At 54.5% G+C, this 18544-nt stretch overlaps 1 protein-coding gene across 7 annotated transcripts in view; it reads right to left on the bottom strand.

Moving 5' to 3' along the window:
* Positions 1-277: 277 nt before the first annotated feature.
* Positions 278-18544, bottom strand: part of Ralgds (ral guanine nucleotide dissociation stimulator) — a 42218-nt gene continuing 23951 nt past the window's right edge. For 3 of the 7 annotated variants that reach the window (XM_021640469.2, XM_021640150.2, XM_021639748.2), the window contains exons 2-18: positions 12911-13021; positions 11410-11603; positions 10878-10976; positions 10022-10215; positions 9395-9774; positions 8588-8803; positions 8276-8379; positions 7643-7727; positions 6328-6396; positions 5927-6013; positions 5471-5503; positions 4897-5018; positions 4663-4758; positions 4179-4380; positions 3787-4029; positions 2727-2841; positions 278-1266 (exon numbers count right to left, since the gene is read on the bottom strand). In XM_021640469.2, coding sequence (XP_021496144.2) covers positions 1091-1266; positions 2727-2841; positions 3787-4029; positions 4179-4380; positions 4663-4758; positions 4897-5018; positions 5471-5503; positions 5927-6013; positions 6328-6396; positions 7643-7727; positions 8276-8379; positions 8588-8803; positions 9395-9774; positions 10022-10215; positions 10878-10976; positions 11410-11603; positions 12911-13021 — 2526 coding nt within the window. In that variant the 3' untranslated portion in view covers positions 278-1090. The remainder of the gene's footprint in view (positions 1267-2726; positions 2842-3786; positions 4030-4178; positions 4381-4662; positions 4759-4896; positions 5019-5470; positions 5504-5926; positions 6014-6327; positions 6397-7642; positions 7728-8275; positions 8380-8587; positions 8804-9394; positions 9775-10021; positions 10216-10877; positions 10977-11409; positions 11604-12910; positions 13022-18544) is intronic. The other 4 variants (XM_021640236.2, XM_021639826.2, XM_021640314.2 and 1 more) reach the window with 2 other exon arrangements.

The raw sequence follows: 18544 nt of genomic DNA, 5'->3' as shown, positions 1-18544 counted from the left end.
GCCCCCCAATCTCCCATCCCTCCAGAGACTGCACCCTGGAGCCAACCACCCAAAGGCTGTACCATGCTTCGAGAACACCCCAGGAGTGCCACGCTGTCAGCGCACACCACAGCACCCAGCTGATGGGTCTGCCGCACCTGTGGCAGATGTGTCTCCTTCAGCATGCCTGGGAAGGGCAGCTGGTGGCTCTTCTATGCCTGCCTCTGCCAAGCTGAGCCAGAGCACCCTGCTAGTACAAAAAGGGAATAAAAAGAACAAAACCATTGTGACCAGACCGTAGTAGAAACAGGATTTTAATATAATATTCAAGTCTAGCATTTTCTATTTACAACAAATAAATATTGTCCCACCCCAATCAGTAAACTTTTTTATTTTATACAAATATTCAGTCGTGTTCCTCCTCCCCGCAAATCTCCTTACCCCCAGCCTCCCGTTCATGCAGTCTTGTACAACCCAGGATGCAGTGGTGCTGAATGGCACTTTAGTGGCATGAGAGTCAGTACCACCCAGGTGGTCCAGGAGAGGGCTTCTCTCTCTGATCCAAGGGAGGGCTGGGGCGTGTGGTGAGCGAGACTCCCTCACTCTGTAGGCCCTGAAGGTGGAATCTTTGGTGCAGCCTGAGAAAGGCTAGAGTGTGGGAAGAAAGGCTGGGACTTCCATGAGGGTCCCAGGCCAGTGCCTGTGGGCACAGGAGAGAACGCAGTCGTCAGCCCTGCTGTGTGTGTGTGTGTGTGCCCTGGAGCATCCGGGGGCATGGGTGGCAGTGTCTGCACCTGGGGGAGGTGTCAGGAAAGTGTGGAGGGCAGTGTCCAGGGCAGGCAGGGTACCATGCCCGTTGGCAGCACCCCTTGGCAAAAGTCAGCTAGTCCTCTGGTTCCAGAGAGCAGAAGGCACCTAAGGCGGCGAGTGTCCCTGGAGGCCAGGTCAGCCTGTCAGTGGCAGGGGTCAATCCCGGCAGCAGGAGAGGTTAGGGTGAGCTGGAGTCTGGGGGTAGCCTTGGCTGGCAGGTGGGCAGAGGTACCTGTGTGGCCTGGGCCACTCTAGTCTGTAAGTGCTTAGTCCCCAGCCAGCCGAAGCCTGGGAGTCATCCTTAGAAGATGCCTTTGGCAATCTTGAGTCCCTTCTGCTTCATTCGAGGGAGGGTGGAGCTGGCTCCATGCTTGACCTTAGCCCCCTTAGTGAAGGTCCGCTTCTTTAGGATAAAATCATAGTTGGCAGTAGAGTTCATGGCGTAGAACACGTTGGCGTTTTCTGGAATCTTCAGCTCTGGCAGGAGAAGGGCAGGGGGACAATCAGTGGTGCTAGTGGGGCTGGGAGACCCCCCACTTGAGATACACCTTCAGGCCAGGACACACCAAGCTCTCCAGCTCCACCATTAAGGAAAAAGCTCCTGTGATTCCCAGTGGAGGACAGACGATGCTGAGATTTGAAGGAAACTCACTGACTCTAGCCAAGAGTCCCCTATCCCACCCATATGGCTATCTCTGCTAGGCGGGACTTCCAGGCAGAGCAGGTGTCCTGGAATTTGGGCTGCCTTCCTGCTGCTCCCCTACTGCTCACAGAGGCTCTAAGGACCAGTCTCCTCCAGCTTAGAATCTGTCCATCATTACCAAGCTAACTTGCTGCTCCTGCTGACCCTGTTTTGAGCCTCTGTCGGCCTGCTTCTTGAAAGGCCCCTCACCCTGCCCACATAACCAAAATGGTATAAGTTGCTAAGAGAAGGTTTGTAATACACAATTCTAGACAGCATGGAGCTCACTGTTACTGGGGCAAATGATAGGATGTGGGTGTTGGGCTCACATCAGCAATGTGATGACAACACACACACGTGACCTCTGCAGTGATTTCTCTTTAGCACTGACCTGCTGGTCAGAGCCTCCTTTAGGGGAAAGGGGCATAGGCAGAATGCCTGGAATTCTCCAAGGTCTTAGATCCCCTACAGCTGGAGTTATAGGAGGCTGTCAGGCAGCTCGTGTGCTGGGAACTGAACTCAGGTCCTCTGCAAGAGCAGCACACTAAAGCCTGGTACCCACGGAGATCAGAAGCAGGCACTAGGTCTCTGGGAATTGGGATTATAGGTGATTGGGAACTATCATGTGGGTGCTAGGAATTGAACTCAGGTCCTCTGGAAGAGCAGCAGGTTCTTCTAATCTTTGAGCCATCCTTCCAGCCCAGTCTTGGTTTGCTTTCTTCGTTCTGGTTTCTAGAACACTGACTCAGTGTGTGTGTTTTTGTCTCACGTGTGGATTTTTAAAAAAGATTTATTTTCATTTTATGTACATTGATGTTTTGCCCACATATGTCTGTGAGGGTGTCAGATTCCCTGAAACTGGAGTTACAGACAGTTATGAGCTGCCATGTGGTGTTGGGAATGGATCCCAGGTCCCCTGAAGAGCAGCCATCTTCCAGCCCCTCACGTGTGGATTTTAACATGTGAAAATCTTCCTGAAGTACCTGCTTTCTTATTTTAACCAGACAATGTCCCCTTGAGCAGGCCCATGAATGAGCCTCTCTCTTCAACTCATGCATCCTGGATGGGGAGGCCCTGCAGATGCTGGGGCAGGGGGAGACGTGGGGTGTCAAGGGCTGCCCCGAGGCAGGTTGCTGTGGGCACCATGTCCACACCGGCTACTGTGCTTTCTAGGGCCTTGGGCACTGGACCTGGGGCAGAGGATGGTGCTGGCCTGCTGCTTTGCCACTGGCCTGAGTCTGACTGTCTGACTTACTGTGATCCTCTGAGATGATCTGCACCAGCTCGTAGTCCTCTGGCTCGTCCTCATCTAGGTTGTGTTTGTCCATGGCTTTTCGGATGACAGTTGGGGCCTTATCCTGGCTGGTTACCTGAATTGGAATGGGGCCAGGCTATCAGGACAAGGGTCACAAGTGCTTCCACAGGGTGCAGAGACCTTCTGCCTCCACAGCATGAGGCTGTTTCCCACTGTCTCCAGGCCCATTGTCCAGAACAGCCTGTCACCAACTCCCACAGGGAGCTGTGTCCCTGAAGGCAAGAAGATCAACAAGCCTGGGGAACCAATAAGTTCCACTCCAACCCCAAGGAGGAAACAGCCAATGCCCACTGGCCACCTATGTCTTGCCTGGTCCTGAGGCTGTGATGGTAGGCAGCTCAGGGGACTTAGTCATGGGATCACCCAGGTGAACGAATAGGAGCTATTCCAGCTCCTGGCACAGAGGGGCTGAGAGGCTCCACTGGGGTGGAATATAGCAGGGTAGCTGGCCCAAGGTAGGGCCATCTGCAGCTGGAGCCCTGGCAGGTGAGGAAGGTCCTCCCTGTGTGCCCACCCACAATCGTGGAGCAGATCCCCTTGGCTCCATGTCCAGTAGACGTCAACACCTTGACACTACCCTGCTTCCCACCCCTCTCCCCCGGCTTGAATGGCAACAGCAGCCTCTGGAGCAGTCTGCCTCCATCTCGGTCAGCAGCTCATCTCCATGGACACACCACATCACCACTGCCCTCTGTTTCAGCCTCCAAGAGAAAGCCAAGGGTTCTGCAGTTCAGTGGGGCCCTGACTGCTTCTCCCTTAGTCCCTGTCCCTCTGTCTCAGCCTAACACCCTACAGAGGCCACAGTTTCCTGGGGTTTGGCCATACTGCGCCTCTCCCTCCTCTCAGGCCTGATTGTTGACCAAGGTCTCCAGTCACTTCTCACTATTCTTTTAAACCTACAAGGCCAGTGTCAAGGAGGTCGAAGACGGCACAGACGCATCTGTGCGTGCCTGCCGGCTGGCCAAGTGGGGCCCACAGGGACGCCCCGCCTCGCGCTCACCAGGATGCTCTTGTACATGTTGCCGTTGTCCACATCCAGGCTCACCCGGATGATGCAGCAGTCGCCCACCTGCTGGTTGTAGAGTGGCAGTGAGGAGCTATAGCTGCACACCCCTGAGACGGAGCGCTTGTGGGTGCGGGTGGTCGACACGGGCGTGGTGGAGGCCGACGAGGAGGAGGTGCTGCTGGAGGCTGAGCTGATGCCAGAGGTCTCTGGGGACGACTGGGAGGCTGACTCCCAGAACTGAGGACAACAGCAATGTCAACAGGGGACTGGACGGTGAAGGGCCCAGAAGGCTGGCAGCCAGCTTTGGGGACTTCTAGGGCCCCTGTTGGACATAGGGTGGGATGTACCAATGGGAAGGGGCAAGAGTGGGGAGAATGGGTGGTCACCTTCTTTTCCTGGCCATCAGGAGACTCTGGGACAAAGCTCATGTTGATCTCTTCCACGTCAGAGCTGGAAGAACCAGCCGAGTGCACACTGAGTGCGTCGGCGATGTCCCCGCTGCCGAGGTAGGGGCCGCAGCGAAGCTGGTCACAGGACTTGGAGTGGGCACTGCTACTGGTACTGAGTTCGGTGCTGGGAGCCTGTCGGCTGGATGAAGAGGTTGGCTTACTCTAGCGGTCTTCCCAGGGACACCATCCTTAACTGCCCTGAGTCTCCGCCCATCAGTCCTTGGTTTTCCCTGGATATCTCAGTTTCCAGGCCATTTCACAGAGGTGGAAACTGAGGTCCAGAGAGCTGATTCAACTTTCTCTGTGACTGACAGAAGCTGCTCAGTATTAGGGTAAGACACAGCACTAGCATGGCTGGTTCTCCTGGCCCCAGCCCTGCGGCTCCTCTGGTCCCCGTGTGCACCTGGGCCCAGGCACTTACTCGCTCCAGCGCTTGACAATGGCTGTGCTTTTCTTGCTCCTCAGAGTGTTGCTGGCTGACTCAGACGGGGGCTCCAGCTCACACGACAGGTTGTAGCTAAGGCAGAGGTGGTTGTGAGGCTACCGAGAGCCAAGCTGGGGCTCCCGTCCAGGGCTATCCCAGAAGGTGGAGCCTGGGTCCACCACCATCACCAGACTATGGTGTGACATGATGACCCTGGGCCTGCAGCCTCACCTCTCAGCCTCACTAAGCCGGTCCATGGCTCGGAACCAGGCTCCGAAGTGCTCCTTGGGAGCAATGCTGTAATTGTTGCAGGCTGACTGCAGCAGCTTGATCTGGGCGATGACTTCAAACTCCTGCACCAAGGGAAAAGAGGGTGGTGATGGGCCCAGGAGGGTCCAGCACAGGCTGGCCTCTGGGTCTTTACTCCCCCACTTAAACCCACTCAGACGCCATCCTGTTTTCTTTCTTTTCTTTTTTTAAAGATTTATTTATTTACTATTTACACAGCACACCTGAAGAGGGCACCACATCTCACTATAGATGGTTGGGAGCCACCGTGTGGTTGCTAGGAATTGAACTCAGGACCTTTGGAAGAGCAGCCAGTGCTCTTAACCTCTGAGCCATCTCTCTATCCCCTCCTTCCTATTTTCATAGTCCAAACAGCCACTGTTTAGACTTCCACACAGGAAGCTGTGGAACAGTCCTTACAGGGTATAGCCAATGTCACCATAAATCAACAGAAGGATGGACCTAATGCCTTGCCCAGTCCATGTTCCCCTCCCCGCCGAGGGTGGCAGCTCCTCACCTTCCTTCTCTTTTCGAAGTTGATAAGTCTCCCCTAGAAGACAAACAGCCAATGTCCGTAAGAAAGGACGCCTTCCACCATCAGTCTTGCCTACCTTGTTCTGTACTACCACACACACCCGCTAGGGGGCAGGGAAACCCACACCTGGCTCTAGGCACTAGCATAAAGGTTTGGAGACATTCCTGTCCAAGCCATTTTGAGTCAGAAGGCCCTGCTTGGCCCATGTGCTGTCTGACCTTGGAGCGCCACGCTTCATTCTCTTGCCTAGAGTCACCATCTGAGGGCCATGCATGTCTAGTTTGGCCAACCTACTCCTCAGCTCTGCTATCAGCTCTGAGGGGAGGAGGAGCCACTAGGGAGGCAACCTCAGAGCTCAGGGGGTTAACAGGAGGCTCTGTTCTCCCAGACCTATGAACCCCACCCTCAGACCCCCACCTCAGGTCCAGGTTCACTCACATACAGATAGTCCTTCATGGCAGTGTCCAGCATCACCAGGTCAGTGAGGAATGTGCCCAAGTAGGGGACAGTGCCCTGGATGACACCCTGGGACATCAGGTGGGAAATCAGCAAGGCTCAGGGCCCCTCTCCCATACTCACCTGGCCTAGCTCCACCAGGGCCTTCCACTTGGAGCAACCCAAGAACCCTTGACCCCTCTCTCCCAGGTCCCATCCCAGTCTGCTATCTGGCAGGTCATCAACATTATGTGGTGCTTGTTCATACCCTCCCCAAAGAGCTCTGCCAGGCCCAGACTCTGATGGTGCAGCTTTTTCTTGTCCCCCAAGATGTAGCTGGTCACCTTGCCACAGGAGATAAGGGCCAAGGGAACCTCTTCCTGTCCCGGGCCCAGGTCACTCACTGTGTCCTTCTGCCGCCTCTGGGCTCTCCGAGGGTTCATTTCCAGTGTGGCAAACTTGGAGGTACCTTCCTGCCAGGGTTGAAGGGGAAGCCAGTGAGATTTCCCTCCTCACCTGATCCTGACCTGCACTCCGACCCTGGGCCTGGGGGGTCCTTGCATTGGCTGGGTCAGCATGACTGCTGCCACATTTAATGCTTCTAGATCAGTCTCCTAAAACTCAGTTGCGGGGAGAGGGAAGGAGGGCCAGCCTTCCTTACCTAAATCCTCACCTTCGAAGCTCAGAGAACCTGTACCTGCCTCCGGGGGACAGAAGGGCTCAACATCTGGTTCCAGTGCCTTCCTGACTCTTCCTGCAGCCAAACCCCAGTGACCTCCTACAGAGACCTCACCTCTTCCTGTGAGCTCAGTGCCCTCCCTTTTCTAGACAAGAAAACAGAGGCCTGGAGACTGGCAGTGACTTGCTTAGAACCCCACGGGGACTCAGGAGCGCAGCCTACCGACTGGGGTCCTGGCCTCTGTCAGCATGTGGGCTGTGGCAGGATCTCTAACTGAGCTCAATCATAACAGGAGAGGAATGGACAAGGTGTCTCAAGCTCCTTGGGCCTGGGACCAAAGCTTCCCAGCTACACAGGGCCTCAGCAGAGTCCTCTGCCTTTGTTCTCTCAGGGCTCTACAGGGCCATCTCAGCCTGACCAGTGTGGCAGGGGCAGGGAATGCTGCCTTTTTTCCCCCAAGCCATTCTGAGTTAGGATGTGGAATTTTCTATGGTGAGATAGAAAAATGAGTTAATCAGTCTTTGATTTGTCTAAGCTACCTGGGCATCTTGTAGCTTCAAGGGACAAGGCAACCTGCCACCCTTTCTCAGTTCCTCATGCTGGTCAGCAGCTCCACCTATGCAGGCATATCTTCCCCTTGGGACAAGATTTTTGAAAGGAGGATGGTCCCCATCCCAGACAGCCTCTCCCCTGGGAAGAGCCTGGCATCACAGAGACAGAGAAGGCTGCCCAGGGAAGTTACACCCCCTTCCATCCACCTGCCAGTGGCTAAATTCCAGCAGGAAGCTGCAGACCTGCTAATCCAGCCAGCTCATCTCCCTGCAGCAGCCTGCCTGGCTGTCCCCGCTACGCCAGATTACCAGGGGTCTCCTGTTCCTCCAAGTGCCTGCCACCTACTCAAGGGCCAAAGACATCTTTTCTCCCTTTGGCCTGCCTTGACAGGACTGGAAGTTTGCCAAAAAACTGTCAGTGAAGAACTACCCGCCACCCTGCAATCTCCTGTTCCCCCTCTTTCTCCATCAATGTGGCTTCCACCTTACCTTGATGAGTAGCTCTCTGCTCAGGGAATAGTTGTTCTCATCAGAGAAAATCTCCGACAGCTTCTGGAACACTCGAAAACTGTCCCTGAAGGGGATGCAGAGTGAAGGCAACAGTTAGGAAGGGTGTGCGCTGGGGCAGCCATGAAGGGAAACCCACTTTCTTTTAGAACAAAGATTCTATGCTGCCGGAGAAGAATGCTTTAAACATGGTTCCACTGAAGGCTACTAGAATAGGCAAAACATTTTTTGTTTGTTTGTTTTAATAATTTATTTATTTTCTTTTATGTGCATTTGGGTTTGGCCTGCATGTGTGTCTGTGTGAGGGTGTCAGATCTTGGAGCTACAGACAGTTGTGAACTGCCATCTGGGTGCTGGGAACTGAACCCAGGTCCTCTGGAAGAGCAGTCAGTGCTCTTAACCACTGAGCCATCTCTCCAGCCTGCAAAACTGTGTTTTGCTTTCAGCTGGACAGTTGTGTGTCTCTGTGCAAGCATGAAACCTCACCTGGCTCTAATCGGGGTATGCAACTGAGCTGTGCCCAACAGTGGACCCACCCCTTGGACTGTGCTGCTGGAGCTCACTGAAGGTACAGCCACCCAAGGATTTAGCAGGGGAGGGGACGGGGAGGCCTACCTGGAGACCTCTTCCCACGTCTTCTTTAGGCGGTGGATGGCATTGCTCTGAAGAGCAGAGAGGATGGCGTAGAGGGAGGAGAAATTCTTGAGCACTCTGCACTCCTGGGGATGAGGAGTCTGTGAGTGGAGCTCTGGGCTAAGCCCCTCCTTACTGCCAGAAGCTCCCAGGGGCATGCCAGGGACAAGCGCTCACAAAGCAGCTCAAGCGCACAGCGAGTGGCAGGAGGGAGGGTGCACCTGGCAATGGGCCATGTGGCCCTGAGGTCTGTGAGGAAAGAGAAGAGGTCCCCAGGCCCCTCCTGCAGCCTACCCTGGCCACCTCGATCCAGTGTTCCACCACCCGGGCCCTGTCCGTAGCCTTCATACTCTGGTCCCCAAGGCAGGTAGTGATGACACAGTTGGCCACGTTGTTGAATTGGGCAACAGTGGCGCGGATGGTAGGTGCGAGATGCTCCTTGCCTTTCTTGTCCCGCTGGGACCAGATGGAGCCCAGGCAGTGGTAGGGCACAACTTTCTTGAAAAGTTCCTAGGAAGGGGGACTTGTGTCAATGGGCCCTGCACAGCCCACATGCCGAAGCTGGAGCTCGGAGGGTGAGGATGTGGCTATGCCCTATGGCACTCTCGCCCCTCCACCTGACCTCTGAGGGTACCCAGTGCATGGTAAACCAGGCAAAATGATGGGGAAAGGGGAAGTGCACATGCCAGCGGCACATGCCTGCTCTCCCCAGCAAGCACACCTGCTATACAGCCCTGCCCTGTGTCTGACAGTTTCCCATACACGGTAAGCATGCCATAAGTGCTGAGGTTAGCTAGGCCTCCAGGCCAAAATGGAGGAAGGTGACCCAGGGACCTAAAAGCACCTTGGTGAGCACTCCTCCAACCCTAGAGGGCTATCACACTTTCTGTCTGCTCCAAATCCTCAATTCTTCCCTCTGTGACCACCTTCTAGCCGGGAATCAATGCCTTCCTGGGTTAAGCTGTGTGCCCTAGTTACATAGCTGTTAACAGTGGAGCTGGGACTTGCCCTGGGACATAGGCTCTGAACCAGAAAACAGGTCTAGACAGCAGAATACAAAGGGAAGCTGGCCTTGCCCTGCCCCACTGGGCCACTACTCACTGCGTCCATCAGTGTAAACTGTTCAGCCACCAGGTCAGGAGGGAATAGCAGGAGGTGAGGCTTCTCATCCAGTCCATTCTCTGTGGCTCCAGGCAAAGGCCAGGAAGGCTCTACTGCAGGAGCTGGCTCGAACTCGAGGGTCTGTGGGAGAGTGGGGTCCAGCTCTGGAGCAAGGGCTAGGGACGGCTCAGGTTCAGGCTCTGAAGGTGGCTCTGGAGCAGGTTCCACCACTGGGCTGGATGTCAGCACTGGTACTGGGGCTGCTGCTGGCTCTGGTTCCGGTGCTGGTGACACGGCTCGGCTCGGTGCCAGAAGCAGTTCGGGAGCTGGCTCGAGCTGTGAGGCTGGTTTCAGAGACAACACTGGAGCTGGGGACAGGGCTGCAGGAGATAAGATGTCCAACATGGCTGCCTTGTCCATAGCATTTCCAAAGACAGAGGACTACTGCCTGACAGAGAAGCAAGCCCCTACCCCCATGATAAGATGTTGTCCCAGACCACAGTGTACTGCCTGCTGGGTCCCAGGCTCCTTGCTCCTGGCCCAGCACCTGCATTGGAGCCTATTTGTAGTGGAGATTAATACTGACCCCTCCTGCCAGTTTCTGTGTAGTTGCCCCTGGCTCCTCACCCTCAGGCTCAACCTCACTGGGCTCCAGGTCCTCCAGCTGGGCCAGGAGAAGGTGAGCACGGCGCTCCAGGTCTGAACCAGGCATGTTGAGCTGTACGTAAGCCACCAGCTGTCTGAGGCAGGGAAAGTCCGGAGGTTGACAGAAATCCTCTGAGTATTGGTCCAGCCAGGTGCCCAGGATGGAGGAGATGGCACTGAGGATAGGCAACAGTGTCAGAGCCATGGCTTCCCCTGCCACCCTCCCATAGCACCCCTGGGAGCTGCGTCCACCCCACAGGTCCCTTTGGCTGTCCAGGCTATGGCAGGCCAAACTGGATGGAGGCTACAGAGAATCCCTGTAAGAGAATGCAAAGGCTCATCAATGGAGCGGCAGTCCTCGGGGCTGTTTAAGGACACACTGCCACTCCTGTCCAACTCTGCTGGTTGGAAATTGGGGAGAGCATTCAAGGAATCTCAGTCAGCCGCTACCTCGGTACTTGTTCTTTGTGAGTCAGGTGTGGGTTGTATTTTCCTGAAGGACATGGTTTGTTCTTTAAATGCCTTGGGAGCTAAATGCCATTACCAAGGAGTGAGGCTACGTGTCTGTTGGGACAGGCTATGCCCACAGACCATTCTCATAGTGGCTGGTTCTGAATGGCCCCCCCAATACACACACACACACACACACACACACACACACACACACTCCTCTACTCTGCTCCCTGAAGGCTCAGTATCACCCTAAACTCTGTCTTCCTCTGCTGCAGAAGAAGCCTTAAGCCTCAGCCTGCCAGCAGGAACCAGAAGTGTGGGACCTACAGTTTGCTGAACCCCTGTTCCCCAAACCTTTTCTTGTTACCCACAAAAGCCCACTTACTTTTTGAGCTGGTCCTGCGGTCCGCCGTCCTCACTGGAGTATGGGAGGATGCAGCCATATCTAGAGGAGGCCGTGAGGGCGTCACATCTACCGTACCTGCTTATGATGTCTAGTGTTACTGGCCGACTCCCTGAGGAGAACGGAGCCAGGGAGGCAGGGACTCTGCTCTTGGCAGAGTTGAGTGCCTGGCAGCATCGCTGCACACAGCAGTGGACCTGGGGCCTCTCAGCCCATTACACAGGGTCCTGCTCTGTGTATATTGTATGTAGGTCGAGGTCGCATCCTTTCTATGCGGGGAATCCATTTGGCCTGAGGCTCAATGAGATAGCTTTTCCATGGAGGAAGGGAAAGTCATATAAGACCCCTCAGGCCTTGACAACCCTGGCTGGGGCGGCACTGCCAGGGCCCATCCAGTTTCGTCCTGACAACAGCCTTTAAGAATGTTTACCATTAAACCGGGGCACACAGAGACACAGACATCTCAACACCCAGCCAGCATGAAGGGGCCCCTGAGTCTGGAGGTGGTGCTCACCTTTTGAACAGCAGGTCTAGCACCTGCTGAGTGGTGGTGAAGGCTCTGTAGGTGCACAGGAAGACGGTGACGTAGGAAAGGTCACTGCCCTGGAAGGCGGGCACCAGGTGCTCCACCAGCTTCTCCAGAGTGCCGGCCTTCACCGTGCGCACCTTGCAGGTCTCGTACAGGTTCAGGGCCGACTCATTCTCACACTGGGTGGACAAGGGAAGGCACATGGTCTCAGGAAAGCTGGAGCTTGGCTCAGCTCGTGCACACCCTCAGAAGAACGTGGCCCAGGCTGGGACAGGAGGCTCTCAGATATTAAAATGGAATTTGAGGTGCGGAGCCCTTCAGGCTGGTCTCTTAAGTGAGTGACAACAGTATCTAACATACTTTGGGGAGTGCCAAACCGAACAGCCCATCCCAGAGGCTTATTCCAGAGTCAGGGCATTGGCCTTTCAGGACCCAGGACATTCCCTGAACAAGCTCAATGACCACTGGGAAGAATCATGAAGTGCGACAGCTGTGGCAACAGGTTTATCCTCTGAAATATTACATGGCTGGGTCTTTAAAAAGAAAAAAAAATTAAAAAATTTTTAATTTTATGTGCATTAGTGGTTTTGCCTGCATATATGTCCATGTGAGGATCTGGATCTAGAGCTTCAGACAGTTGCAAGCTGTCGTGTGGGTGCTGGGAATTGAACTCAGGACCTCTGGAAGAGCAGCCAGTGCTCTTAACCTCTGAGCCATCTCTCCATGCTCACACTCAGCTTCTTAGCTCAAGGGGCCCAAGAGATGTGTTCTGAGACAGCAAGTTGCTGAGAATTCAAGAATGCTGGCTAATTTTGTCAACTTGACACAGGCTAGAGCCATCTGAGCAGAGGGAACTCCAAATGAGACAATGCCTCCATTAAGACTGCTGTGGACACGCCTGCAGGGCATTTTCTTAATTAGTGATCAGTGGGGGAGGGCCCACTTCGGGTAGGGCCATCCCTGGACTGGTGGCTCTGGGTTCTGTAAGCATGGCTGAGCAAACCATGGGGAGCAAAGCCAGTGAGCAGCACTCTCCCATGGCCTCTGCATCAGCTCCTACCTGTGGGTTTCTGCCCTGACTTCCTTCAGTGATAGACTATGGATGTAGAAGGGTGATCCAAATAAACCCTTTCCTTCCAACTTGCTTTTGGTCATGCTGTTTCTTCATATGAATAGTAACCCTAAGACAGTTTACAAAGCCTGACCTATAAAGGGCAGCCCTACTATATGAGAGGATTTGTAAGGCTAGGAGGAAGATAAAGGAAGACTGACATCTGAGGAAAGGTATTAAACTAGCAAAATATTCCAGTATGCACGGCCTTATGGGAAATGAGAGAAGCCAACGGTGACTCCCCTCACTCATACGCAGGTAACTCAGCAGGGCCTTCATGCGTGGGCTGGACTTTGGGCTGGAGGAGGGAGTAGTGGAGGAAAGATCAGCCCAGTTCTGAAAGGGTCACCCTTCTGGCCCCCTCTCCATACTCACCCCTAGCCAGCGCTGGCCCTTGGTGGCTCCCTGGTGTAGCTGAACCTTGCGCAGGGAGATGGAGTAGATGACCCCGTTGATCAGCTCCTCCCCAATCTCCTGCGTAGAGCTCTGAAAAGACAGGGCCCAGAAGCGGGGCCAGGACATCAGGGGTCTGCTGTAGGGGGATGGCACAGACACGTGGCTCCTAGACATACAGTGTGAAGAAAATGGAGAGACCAGGACTCTCCTTCCTACCCGGCCCCTCATGACCTAAAGGCCAACACCTGGGGAATCTGCTCCTGCCTGGTACTGGACTGTCCGACACGGTGTCCCTCTAAGACAGGTAGTTATTCAGTCATTTTGGAGAAAGGTGAGTGGAGGTTGAGGCAGGAGTAACTTATACGGGTCAAACTGTCTTGTGTACCCATCCTAAAGTCCTAACATGGTCACAGGTAGTACTGGCCCTCAGAAAAACCTAGTCCCCAGAGCCCAGGAGCACCCACACCCTCATCTCTCTGTCCAGTCTGAGGCTCCAGGCTGACCCAGCAGCATCAGGCAGTTCCTTCTAGCGCAGCCCTGGGGACAGCATCATGGGTCGAGGCAGGTGCTGACGCCGGCCACATCTGTGGCCACTTCCTTCCCCTTCTCATTCATGCTTCTGAGACCTCTTGGGCAACACAGGGGTTCCCAGCTGGCTGCACTTCCTCACGTGAGAGCGAAACAGCAACAATGCTGGGGTTCCACAGAACCCCAAATCATGAGACCTAGCTGAGGAAGGGGGGATCATGTGGCTGCTTCTCAGAGCCTAGAGCAGAAAGGAAACATTTGCTTCCCCTGATACCCCAGGCTCTCTCCTACTGCTGCCGTCTGGGGAAGGGCTCTGTATCTGAAATGGAGGGTACAGAAACCGAACTCTCAGAGCTCAGAGCTGGGGCGGCAGGTATGAGCGTAGCCCAGGGCTACTGCCCCTACACGCAGCGTGAACCACGGGGATCAATGTGGGGCCAGGGGGCTTGGATCCAGTGCTTATCTACCTGGAGCCCCTGTGGAGACACTTCGCTGGGAGCCTGAACCAGAGGCCAGTGTGATGTGGGGCTTTGTCTGGGCCCTCATGGCTGCCGTCCACCCTTACAGGGCTCTGGGAGGCCTGGAAACAACTTTTGGAAATCCGTTTCTTCTGTCCTCCCACTCTGGGCTTTGAGCCAAGGGAAAAGCCATGGCCACCACACTGGGCTCATGACTGTCCACCTTCTCTGGAGAGAAGGCAAGCCTGTTTCCTGAAAGTCAGCGGGTAACAAGAAGGCTCATGCACCCTAAGCAATCCTGGCCACAGCCCAGGGACCTTCCCTTCAGAGACCAGCGGGCACTGTTATCAGCTAACCCCTGACCCAAATCTAGAAAGTCTTTCAGAAGAGATAACAGACTGTGGCCCTGGACCACCCACTGTGCCACCTCAGAGATTCTTGGAAGTTGGGGCTGGAAGAGTCTTCCTTTCCCAAGGAGTTTGGTCACATCTAGCATAAGCAGCAGAGTCAGGTCTCACACTTGACCCTTCTCTTCCCACCACACAACACTGGATTTCAGCCCGAGGAGCCTAGTACAGCGCCAATTTACAACAGGTTTTTTTTGTTGTTTGTTTTTTTTTTTTTTTTTTTTGAGACAGGGTTTCTCTGTGTAGCTCTGGCTGTCCTGGAACTCGCTCTGTAGACTGTGATGGCCAGGAACTCACAGAAATCTGCCTGCCTCTGCTTCCCTTGTGCTAGATCAAAGGTGTGTGCCAACACCGCCAGGCCTTGCAACAAGTTCTTACTGGTGCCCACTGGACAGAGATGTGTCCTAGCCAGGCAAACCTACAAGAGGAGCTGGGTGCAAGCAGCAGCAGCCATCTCTGAGCAGGGCTCAAAAAGCAAGGGTTTCCTCAGTTCTGGGCTCCGCTGACAGCCCAGCAGCTGGTCTGGGCCCTGTGGAAGTGTCATGTGATCCCTGTACCCTTCCCCCACCTCAGGGAGGCCATTCTGCCAGCTGGATGGGGGTGGGGGTGCAGACAGGCACTGAGAGCCACACATGCCCTCCTCTGGGGAGCGGATACCCTGTTGCACAGATGGGAACTGTTCTAGCCGTGAGGCCCTCACCCCGTGAAATCCATTTCCTTCCATCAACCACAGCAGGAATGAACAGACCCCAGAGTGTGGGCACCTTTGCACCAGATACCCAGAGAAGACAGAGCTGCCCCAGGCCTGGTTAGAAAGCAATAGAGAAGAGCTTCTCTATACAGTCTAAGGGATCTGTCCTCATGTCCCTCTGAGGTTGGAAAGGGCAGGCTCTATGTAAACTAAGGCCACCTTGGGCCACTTTGTAGCAGGCAGCCCATGTAGGCAGTGCCATGCTCCAGAAATACTCAAGCAGTCCAGGGAGAAGAGGGGGTAAGCTGGCCCAGTAAACAGCTGATACAGCAAAAATGTTTGTCTGCCTGGGGCAGGCATCCAGGAAACCTCTGAGCGCTAAGGGAGGAATGCCACATGGTTGGCTGTGTCCTTAGGGAGGATCTTCCCCCGGCCCTACCCCACCCCCGCATTTGCAAGGCCCCCAGGGCCCTGGGATGAAGCTGGCAGCTGTGTCTACCGAACTCAGTCAGTTGCTGGAGGGTCAAAGAGTCCTGTGAGTGAGCTGCCCCCAAAGTCACTGTTTTGTGAGCATAGCCCAGAGCTCCTGAAATGGCGAGAGAAAACATGGCTGGATAAGTGTCACCTGATCAATGTTCTCTGGGTAGCAGCCCAGCAGAGTGTGTGTCCCCAGCTAAAAGAGAGGGGGAGCAGCAGGCCAAGCTAAGAACAGCAAGTAGCAAGGGGCCCACTGTGGACTGCAGGCCTATCATCTCTCCCTGAAGCGCACTGGAGGTGGGGTGGGGGGTTGTCCAGTCAGACACTGGCTGCCTCTGCTTTAGGAGGCCTTGGCAGACACAGAGGAGTTCGGAGCATAGGATCATGGCCTATGATATGCAGGGGCTCAGTCTACTTTGTGGGGCAGGGAGATCCAAACCTTTAGGGAACTCAGCACACCTGCCTGTGCTGCTGACCAGGGCCACTGAGTCACTAGGTCTAGCAGGCCCATTGCAGGGCCCCTACAGCTCTGAACACACAGGGCCCTCAGGACTAGACCCTGGACTGCACCTCAGAAAGGGTCTGAACCTCCAGCTTGTCAGGGTGAGCTGGCTGTGGGTTGGGAGAACAGCAACAACTAACAGGGGATGGGGTGCAGCTGAGTAAGGCCAGAGGACAACACCTGGTATACCCTGAGAACTGATGATGTCTGAGAGCCACACCTGTCAGAGGACCACCTGGGCTACTGCACCTAGGAGGAAGCTCACTCAGTCTTGGTCCTTCCTTGGAAAGAAGCTTCCAGAACAGGGACAGAGCAGTCCACATGACAGAAATCTCAGGCTGATACTGTCCATAGTGGGAGAGCACCCTTCCCAATTTAGAGGTGGAAACCACAGCACAGGGGAAAAGCCAAATACAGTGTCCAGGATGAGGTGAGAATCCAAGACTTCTCAGATCCAGGGCCTGGTTCAGCTCTTATACCATGAGCCCCAGTAGAGGAGGGAAAATTAAAACACCAAGCATTAGAGTCCTCCATTCTAGCTCCAGCATGAGGTGGATATCCCAGATGCTAAGCCCTCCCAGCAGCCCCAGGTGGTACCCAAGCCCATAGCCCACACAGGCAGCCTCAGCTACAGACTGTACAAGGTACCTGGTTGCCATGGCAGCGAGGGAGCACTAAGACTTCAGAAAGTAAAGTCTTGGGCCTGTGAAGTGTTCCCAAAGTCAGATTTAGTTCCCCAGGAACACTCCCTGTTAGCCTGAGTCCCGCTATTGCCAAGTAAGCATTACAGGAAAGAAAACTAAGCTCAAATGGGGGAAGGAAAACCCATCCCTTCAACCCATAGCCTTGTCCACCCTTCCTGCTGTCCATTTGCCAGACCCAGCCCTCACAAAGTATGAGGCAGACCCAGCTGAAGGTTCAGACCCACACCACTGACCATGCCATCCAGCTTACTTGGGCACTTGGGATCAGGTCCTTTGTATACTCAGTGTATGTAACTCTTACAGCATGTTTCCTGTCCCTACCTGGGAACAGCCAGCTAGGGACAGCAAGAGGCCTACTCAGGTAGAGCCAGGAAACAGCAGGTAGGACAAGGATTTGATCCCTGGCCTAAAGGGACACACCCAAAGCTAGCTGCTGCTTCTGCCAGAGACACAACATCAGGGCAGGGTTCATCCACAGTACACAGATGCTGGGAGGGGCTGGAGACAAAAATGACTTCCTCGGGCTACACAGCAAGCGGGAAAGTAGCCAGGCAGGTGGCTTCACACCTGCACCTCTGAGGGAGGCTTAAGGACATGTCCTGGGGAATGGCCATGCTGAGGGCGGCTGCAAGTGCCAGGTCACATGTTCCAGGAGCCCAGAGCCCAGACATTCAGGAGGTTTGGACCTTGTCACCTGTCAGAAAGATGTACGGTGGCCACTGCGGGGCTCTGTGGACTACACCTGTCATGTTGTTGGTCTCACATGGTCTATCCAGAACTCAAAGAGTAACTAGCATCATGTCCATTTTATAGCTGAAGAAACTAGGGGCCTAGCTGGCATTCCAGCACAGCTGTCTTCCCCATGGAGCTCATGCTCTATGCCTCTGGGGTTAAAAAAAACAACAGAAGGCCTGCAGATGTGACTGCAGGACAATGCCTGTAGGCAAAGGCACCAAAAGGAAGGGTGTGTGCCAACACAATACCCATGGTCCAGCAGTTCTGGTCCCCATGCCCTGCTCAGCGAGCAGCCCTCAGGCTGTCCTTTCTCTGGAGAACTGAGTTTGCTTGGAGGTTCAGCTCTGTGTTAGGAAGCAATCACTCTCACTGGGCTGAAAGGCTCACCCCACTGAGGTGAATGCCTGATAACATAGCATTAGTGAGTGCATCAGAAGTCCAGATCAGGAGAGGTGACAAACTATGAGACCCTTCAGATTGTAGCTGAAGCCCCTCCATGAGCCTCCTCAGAGCTGAGGGCTTAGAGATCTACCCACAGGCCTGAAAACTAACTGACCACCTCATGAGAGTCAGTTCCTGTTCCTACCCTGCTAGCAATCTAGGCCCTTCTGCCCCAGAGTTGCCCTAAGGCTCTCAGGAAATGGGCCAGCAAGTCTCTCTCGGGGGTCCTGGACTGGAGACAGAAGACCAGTGCCGGCCATCTGGGCCTCCTCATCCTCTCCTACTGTGCCTCTGAACAAAGCAACAGGAGGACAAGGGGGTCCTGGGGGAATAGCTGTGATAACCAGTCCCCTCATGAATATAACAGGCCCTAAAGTTCCTCAAGGCTGCCCTTTTAGAATCAGCCAGGAAGTACCTCTGGAAGATTTTCTTGTACACACACACACACACACACACACACACACACACCTTTGTCTCTGGATCTCCAGTGTCAAGGGAACAAAAGAACCCTGGGGTAAACTAAGAGCTGCATACAGTATGATCGAGAGACCAGACAATCCAGAGGGAGAAGGCCCCCCTTCAGTGTGTCCAACCCATACAGCCTTCAGGCATCACAAGCAAGTTGCCAGAGAAGCCTGCCTGGCCTCTACCTCTGACCAGCATGTTGACT

Source organism: Meriones unguiculatus, chromosome 8 (assembly GCF_030254825.1).
Source record: "Meriones unguiculatus strain TT.TT164.6M chromosome 8, Bangor_MerUng_6.1, whole genome shotgun sequence".
In the NCBI taxonomy this organism is placed as follows: Eukaryota; Metazoa; Chordata; class Mammalia; order Rodentia; family Muridae; genus Meriones; species Meriones unguiculatus.
Note: the sequence above shows the minus strand (reverse complement) of the source record. Positions and strands in the feature narration are given on the sequence as shown.